Below are 7,824 nucleotides of genomic sequence, written 5' to 3' on the forward strand. Positions count from 1 at the left end.
CAATGACACCGTCGAAAGCGTATAAATATGGATATTCCGCGTAATAGTTCTCTCTACCATCAAAGCCTTGGCAGTTTTCACGCAGCTCGTTCCCATGAAGAGGATATGTGCCGGGCTACATCAATTGTTGTAAGGACTACAATAAGTCGTAAAGTCTAGAGGGACAAGGATCATGTATGAAAATAGCTGAACAGGCGAGAGTAGTCGATCGGTCTACCGGCGTGACATCATGCGAGTTCTCACTCTCTTTACGTACTACGCCAAACTCCATCCTTTTTTGGTCGCCTCGGGCTCTTCCTTGTTCGACGTCAAGCCGGCAGCTCCACCCTCCTCCACCCTGCTCATCGTCACGTCTTAACGTCATCCCGAACATATGCAGGTATAGATTCTCATATATAAAGAACGCTATGGTCCCATTAATCCTGTTCCACCGCAGTACGCTACCAAACTAACCTCTCTAACGATAAAACCGTAGTACTTCGCAAGTAATTCAAGATGGGCGTGCAGCATGTAAGTTAAAACCTTTCGTTTGATGTCCCTCCTCTTTGCTCGCTATGTACTCATGAAGCATTTTAAGGATCAACCTAACCCTTCCCACTACACAGCCAAGAGCGATGTCCACAATGATACCTCCGCTGTCCCTTCCCAGTTCGACAGCAAAGACGTTCCTCGGGAAGCTGGTCACAGTGGATACACAGCTGAGAAGTCTCATGATTTGAAGAAGGCCCAGAATGCCCTTCATGAAGGACTCCAACCGGCCGAGGACTCGAGGAACAATTTGAGCAGTTCTGAGAGCGGTCCTCGGAACGCGAGCACTTGAGGACAGATCAGTCTAGCAATAGTAAGCCGATTCGTATTAGTGAAGGATATCAAGAGTTAATCTCTGATTGACAGATAAGGAGAAGTGGTAGTGATGTTCAAACTGTTAAAATCAATCTGGCGAAGATCACTAAGTTGAAGCACCATCATGAGTCATCAAGATTCATCAGTAGTCATCATAATGTATTGCTGCATCGATCTCAATGACTTTGGTTGATAGTTTTAAGGGGCAGCCCGTAGCCCGCGACACCAAAGTTCCAAAATGTAGTCCCTACAGAAATAAAAAATGCAGTCAACGACTGTAAATTCGCAAACACATAAAATAGTCTGTTTCTCTGTCCTCACCGCCCTTCTGCTTGGGGCAGATGCCCTTCAACTTGGAGAGGATTCCCCAGAGACAGTAGGCAGTCCCGGGTTGGTTGTCCTTGAGTTTCCATCTTTGTTACGACTCGTCCCGAACAAGGTCCAGCCTTGGAGACGAGATAGAAAGCCGTAGTTTAACTAAGCAATGAGATATATGTATGATATACCTCTTGACACTTGTCTGTTGGTGTATGGTATAGGGCGGAGGTATATTCGCTTGGGAAGATCAGGCAAGCTTATATACTAGTGGAGTAAGTTTATGTCGAAGGTGGTGCAAGGTAAGACGAGAGTGAGCACTGGGAGCTCGAGGACCTTTCGCAAAGTAACTTATGAAATATTGATCTTCGAGGGGAAGATCAATAAGATCGAGGACAGAGCTCCCCTTTATATACTTCTACAGAAATCTATTTATATCCTTCGAGGTCCAGCCGGACGTCCAGTTCTTTTCTCGGAGGTCCAACGTCCAGCTGGACCTTCTTATCTGAACGGATCTTGCCTTCCTATTACGTAACTCCCTCGTCTGATGTCTGATCTCTTATCTCTTCTTCTTTGTGCAGGCTCGTGCGTCGAGAGATATGGATGGCTTAGGAGCTTTCTTTGTCAAAGGGGCAAAGTTAGAATGATAATTGGTTGTACGGGTGCAAGAGAAAGTCGTCGTGGAGACACAGTATCATTATATATTGCTGCCACTCATTGGGGGTTGGGCGTCGTTGCGTGCAAGATTTCACCATGTTCTCTCACCCAAGTGTGCACTAGCATTCTCTGTCAGGACCCATCAGTGGATAGGACCCCAATGTTGAAAAACGTTGGTTGAAAGGAAGAAGGTTGAGAGAAAGGGACGAGTCAAGATGACGGACGGAGACGGACGGCGGGGCCGAGGACGTATGTTCTCGACGAGAGGAATCTCTGGCCGAAAGTTCAGGACTTTTTGAGAACTTTTTTTATTTTGGGTTGGGGTTTGGGCGTTCCGCGCTGTACCGTCACTCGTCCTCTTGTTGCGTCCGGCTCTGACTCGCTGTTACTGAAGATGAATTAACCTTCTCGATGCGTATTCTCAGGGTGTGGGAGCGTGAACATCGCGTCCCCGAGAAATGGGCTGCTATACCTCCATATGATTACGACAATCCTCATATTTTCCCATTCACAACAATAAACAGTGCTGGGAAAAGAGAAACCCGTCACCTCACACCTTTGTTTATTCCTCTCTCAAAACATGTAATAAAGCTTCACGAGGAAGGATTTGATGAGGAATGGTTTGATCTTTGGGATAGGCTAAAACCAGATCCAGAGAAATTTGCACCGTATCATCTACCTCTGGAGAGACCTTGGCCATATAAGGATATTGCTCTGAGGAGAAAGAAGGTTACTGATGAGAATCGAGAACGATGATGATACACAATTGTACCAAATAATGTTGGATGAGGAGTGGACGTTAGAGGACGCCGAGTACTTTTATAACGCTATTTTTAATTGTATTTATAGTAGTAAAGGGAAAGCCGCAAGGTCATAGTTTAGATTAGCACCGTCTACAGGCCTTCAGGCATGACCCTTGACAAACTTTTCCTTCATCTCGGCGATAGAGTTACGTCCAGCATGGAGAAACTCGACGAGTTGAAGAGGTTATTATTGGGTGCGAAATATCTCATGAGGCCGGGATGAGACAGAGATGGGAGGATTCACTGTGGAGTGGCAAGACCAGCTTACGTACATAACTCTATCACATTAACAACATTGTCAACTAAATGAGACATCAATAGACCATTATACACAAACAACTATTATGAACACTACAACAAAATATACACATAAGAGGAAGACGCAAATGAAAGGTGATCGGATGCACTACGCCATATGGCCGTGTGCGGAGAACAAGCGCGACCTGTAAGCGGGATAAGAGACTGTTTGGCATGACTCCAGCATAAAGCCGTTCCTTGGGTGATAAAGTCAGTTTCCAGCTTTCCAGCACAGCAAAACGAACAGACTTACACCAAAAACTGCCGTCCGATCCCTGCGGTGGCTATGCCTCGGTTGTCTCACTTAAAAGTCCATTCATACTCTTCCTTCGCCACCAGAGTCAGATGAGAGACTGGGTGGAAATCTTCCTGGGGAGATGTCGGAAGATGCAGTCGCGGGTTGCTTCCACAGGAAGGCGGGACTGCTAGTATCTGTTAACTATGTTCTCAATGATTGGGCTAATCAGGCGAGGCTGTATTTACAGAAGTAGGCTGATACTTCTCTTGCTCCTCCTTTCTGTCTTCCTCATAATAAGTCCTGCCCCTGCCCCTGCCCCTGCCCCTGCCCCTTGAAGCAGCACACATGTTGGCAAAGCTCTTCTGCTTGATAGCCTCCCCGGACTGGGCATGAAGAAGACGGCGAGGCCTGGTGGAGAATCGGGTCCTAGAATTGAAAGTATGTAAAGATTGGTCAAGAGAAAAGATGTTGAATGTGTTGCTGGTAGACGAGATAGAGATGGAGCCCAAGGTGTATGTCAAAGGGGACGAAGAGGTAGCCTCAGAGTCGGTAAGGGCTGAGAAGACCTTGAAGGTGTCGCTGCCTTCCATATGGACAGGTTGGGTGATCTTGTCTTCATAGACGGAAGCATCGATCATCTCGATGTCCTCTTCAAGTGCGGAAGGTTTAGCAGGGACGTCAGTATAGAAAATGCTGACAATATAGTCAGCACATGTCACAATAGAAATGGAGGGAAATCTCACTTAGCAATGGTAGTAACGTTTAACGTCGCCATCCATGTCAGTGGCATCAGAGTCAGAGTCAGAATCAACGTCCATGTCCTCAGAGTCATCGTCAATCTCAGGATAAAATCGAAGAATTTCTCATCCAAGGCCATGGGATCGCAAAAGGGCTTGGTAAAGAGGTTGAGGAGTAATAACGACGATCTTTGCAGCGTCAAAAAAGATATTGGGGAAGTGATGATAGAAATATTCCATTGTGGTAAGGCGTTGTATACGTGTGTATAAGGGTTGAATGAAGATTGTTGAGAGTATAAGAAACGCTGAGGAGAGTGTTTGAAAAGTGGATTGAGAAAAGAGAAAGAAAAGCCGAACTGGGAGACGGAGGGGATTTTATACCCACCAGCGAACTCCTTGCTTATCGATTCTAGCACGGCCATGGGGTGAGTTCTCACGAAGCAGCTCAACAGCTGACTGTGTTTACACAGCTCGGTGTAAATTTCAAGCAGAGGACGGTTTCCTGCTAACCAAGTCATACACCGCCGCAGTGCGAAACCTCATACGAGAGCCGGGCGAAGGCAGAAATCGTCACGTTGGCGTTGATAAGGATGATACGCACTCAGATTGAAAGTCATGATGTGGCTCTTTTATCGCGATGACATCGGGGAAGAAAGTTGCTGACGAAAGGGCAGTATGACAGGTGCGAATGCCCATCGAGTGCAGTGTGGAAGTTTCGTAGGCAGTATTCATCGCTGGTCAGCTCCCTTATTACTATTTTGAGATCGTCGGTCCTTCGTTGTTGTTGGTCCGGAGGAAAGGCGGTCAAAGCCGTTAACCTCAAGATAAAATTACGTAAGCTGCAAAAAGTCGAACTGCTCGGCTACAACATTTGACTGGGAGGAGTTCGATCTTTGAGTCCACCACATCTCTCAGTCCTCTTTTCCCCTTTCCCCCTGTGTTTATCTCTTCCGATAGACCTCCATACCCCCAGGATCCTCCTAGATATCCAATTCAACCTTTGAACCAAGAAGAAAGAGGCAAATATCATCAAGATGGACACCTGGGCGGTGGTCGACCAGAATGAGAAGCACTACGTCTCTTCAGACGTTCCTCGTAGAATGTAAATACTTCCTATTGGCTCTATTATTGGTCCAACCTAATTCAATTGTGGTTTGTAGAAAACATATTCAGTTTCAACCATTCACACCCAAGGATATTGTCCGAATTTCAGAAGTCCAAGTTAGCATTGCCGAGCTGTATCAGAATAATGAGGATGGAACAAGAACTACGGCTCTTCAAGGACCTTTGGATGCCCGTATGGTGTGTCTTAGTCACATATATATATACGCTTATAAAGCGCTTACCACGTTGCACGTACATACAGGGACCCAACGAGAAGGGAAAGAAGTGTGCGACTTGTGGCGAAGACACTCAGAAATGTGTTGGGCATTATGGTTACATCAAGCTTGTTTTGCCTGTATTCCATATCGGATACTTTAGGCCCACCATCAATATGCTCTCTTGTATATGTAAAGTAAGGCCTTTGACATATTCTTCGTCGCCAATTACTAATGATTGCTACAGACTTGTGCTCGTGTCCTTCTACCAGAGACAGAACGCGCTTCCTTCCTTAAACGTTTTCGTCGCCCTAACCTCGAATCTCTTCAACGTCAATCTGCTGCCAAAGCTGTCCTCGCAGCCTGTAAGAAGCAAAATATATGTACGTACTGCGGTGCCCCCAACGGTATCGTCAAGAAGTCCGGTCCCCTTAGGATTTCGCACGAACCCTACCGAGCGGCCAAGATGGCAAGTATGAAGGATGAGTGGATGGCGACCTTCAAAAATGCGGTGGCGGAGAATCAGGCGGTTGCAACGCATTTAGCCAAGGCTGTGGATGATTTGAATCCGTTAAAGGTGTTAAACTTGTTCGAAAGAATTACTGCGGAGGTGCGTTCACTTCACTACATGTTTAGGGCTTCGCTAATGAATTCCTAGGATTGCGAGTTACTATCATTACATCCTGAAGTTGGTAGACCTGAAGATTACATTTGGCAATACATCTCTGTACCACCTCCTTGTATTCGACCATCTGTTGCTTCAGAGGCTGGAAAGTGAGTTTTGTCCCGTAATCCATTTGGATTCTTGCTGAGAACACGGCAGCAACGAAGATGACCTGACGGCCAAGCTCGCCGAGATTGTCAACTATAACAATACCCTGGCACTCATGATGGACTTGGGTAGGGGTATTGAGATGATTTCGGTGAGTAGATAACGCGAAGCCAAATTTTTAAAGCTAAAGGGGGAATTTAGTCCAACTGGGAAGTCTTGGGTCAAGCAGTTGCGCTGTATATTAACTCTCAAGCACCTGGTATGCAAACCATTGGCGTAAGTTCGTCCATTAATATACCTTTTTTTCGCTGAGCCACGCATAGAGTAAGCCCATCCGAGGTTTCGTACAACGCCTCAAGGGTAAACAAGGTCGATTCCGAGGTAATCTTTCCGGTAAACGTGTCGACTTTTCCGGACGAACTGTCATTGGTCCAGACCCGAATCTCCGTATCGACGAAGTCGCCGTTCCAGAAAAGGTCGCCGTCAAGCTTTCATATCCAGAAAGAGTGACAGATTACAATCTTCAACTTATGCGACAAGCGATCATCAACGGTTCAAAGCTTCATCCTGGTGCGAATGTGCTGGAAAGAAAACATGAGAATGGATCCACCGTGCGGATCTCGCTGAATGTCATGAAGGATTTGGAAGCGAGGAAAAGATATGCGAGAGAGTTACAGATTGGAGATATTGTACACCGACATGTGAGGGATGGAGAGTAAGTTGGAATGATAGTTAATACGGAGAGGTAATGCTAATTATGAGCAGTATTGTATTGTTTAACCGACAGCCGTCTTTGCACAAGCTGTCTATCATGTGTCATCGAGTCCGAGTCAGGCCCTGGCGGACGTTCCGGTTGAACGAATGTGTCTGTAACCCTTACAACGCCGATTTCGATGGTGACGAAATGAATTTACGTATGTCACCTCATCCTGTATCAAGTTAGAGCACTAATTGTTTTGTATAGACGTTCCGCAAACTGAGGAAGCTCGTACAGAAGCTCTCGAACTCATGTCGGTCAAGAAGAACCTGGTTACACCGCGAAACGGAGAACCCATTATTGCTGCTATTCAGGATTTCATCACAGCCGCCTACCTGCTCTCTCGACGAGACCGATTCTACGATCGACAACAGTTCACGCAGATTGTTTCTTACCTCGATGATGCCAACTTGAAGATTGAGATGCCTCCTCCGACTATCTGGAAGCCTGTCAGACTCTGGACTGGTAAACAAATTTTCAACCTTCTCATGCGACCCAATAAGGAATCCAAAGTACTCGTCAATCTCGAAGCTAAGTGCCGAACGCTCGTCGACCCCGCCAAGGAAGACCGTTTTCCTCCCGACATGTCTCCCAATGACGGATACCTTGTCATCCAGAACAGTGAGATCATGTGTGGTGTCTTCGACAAAAACACGGTTGGTGACGGAAAAAAGAACTCGGTGTTCGGTGTCATTCTGAGGGATTACGGACCTGAGGAAGCGGCGCAGGCGATGAACAGATTAGCCAAGATTGCAGCTAGGTGGTTAGCAAACATCGGTTTCTCTCTCGGTATCAACGATGTTATCCCCGGTCCTATCCTCCATGCGTCTAAGGATGCCCGTGTCGAGAAAGCTTATGATGAATGTGACGTTTTCATCGATCTTGCTAAGAAGGGCAAATTGGAGAATGCGCCCGGTTGTGACCAAGAAGCCACTCTGGAGTCAAAGATCTCAAAGACACTTTCCGACGTCCGAGAAGCTGTCGGTAAGATTTGTATGCAGGAGTTGAGTAGACACAATGCCCCTCTTATCATGGCCACCTGTGGTTCTAAAGGTAAGTCGGCTGTATCGAATCAAGAAGGTCATT

At 46.5% G+C, this 7,824-nt stretch overlaps 3 protein-coding genes across 3 annotated transcripts in view; 2 read left to right on the forward strand and 1 right to left on the reverse strand.

Annotated features, from left to right (window-relative positions):
* Window positions 1-284: 284 nt before the first annotated feature.
* Window positions 285-1,089, forward strand: CNF00380 (hypothetical protein). Its single transcript, XM_024657326.1, has 4 exons — window positions 285-379; window positions 437-510; window positions 578-841; window positions 895-1,089. Exons 2-3 carry the CDS (start codon window positions 496-498, stop codon window positions 818-820), a joined length of 258 nt encoding a protein of 85 aa, XP_024513128.1. The 5' UTR covers window positions 285-379; window positions 437-495; the 3' UTR covers window positions 821-841; window positions 895-1,089.
* A 1,925-nt stretch (window positions 1,090-3,014) lies between these two features.
* Window positions 3,015-4,614, reverse strand: CNF00385 (hypothetical protein). The gene is made up of 3 exons (XM_024658553.1): window positions 3,897-4,614; window positions 3,169-3,846; window positions 3,015-3,112 (listed from the first exon to the last, which is right to left on the reverse strand). Exons 1-2 carry the CDS (start codon window positions 4,406-4,408, stop codon window positions 3,375-3,377), a joined length of 984 nt encoding a protein of 327 aa, XP_024514481.1. The 5' UTR covers window positions 4,409-4,614; the 3' UTR covers window positions 3,015-3,112; window positions 3,169-3,374.
* Window positions 4,615-4,831: 217 nt separating this feature from the next.
* The window catches only part of CNF00390 (DNA-directed RNA polymerase iii largest subunit, putative), a 5,433-nt gene continuing 2,440 nt past the window's right edge, over window positions 4,832-7,824 (forward strand). The window contains exons 1-10 of the mRNA XM_571468.2: window positions 4,832-4,992; window positions 5,051-5,192; window positions 5,257-5,406; window positions 5,457-5,819; window positions 5,868-5,983; window positions 6,033-6,132; window positions 6,183-6,257; window positions 6,305-6,696; window positions 6,747-6,895; window positions 6,946-7,791. Coding sequence (XP_571468.1) covers window positions 4,925-4,992; window positions 5,051-5,192; window positions 5,257-5,406; window positions 5,457-5,819; window positions 5,868-5,983; window positions 6,033-6,132; window positions 6,183-6,257; window positions 6,305-6,696; window positions 6,747-6,895; window positions 6,946-7,791 — 2,401 coding nt within the window. The 5' untranslated portion in view covers window positions 4,832-4,924. The remainder of the gene's footprint in view (window positions 4,993-5,050; window positions 5,193-5,256; window positions 5,407-5,456; window positions 5,820-5,867; window positions 5,984-6,032; window positions 6,133-6,182; window positions 6,258-6,304; window positions 6,697-6,746; window positions 6,896-6,945; window positions 7,792-7,824) is intronic.

The sequence above is a fragment of the Cryptococcus neoformans genome (genome assembly GCF_000091045.1).
Source record: "Cryptococcus neoformans var. neoformans JEC21 chromosome 6 sequence".
Classification (NCBI taxonomy): Eukaryota; Fungi; Basidiomycota; class Tremellomycetes; order Tremellales; family Cryptococcaceae; genus Cryptococcus; species Cryptococcus deneoformans.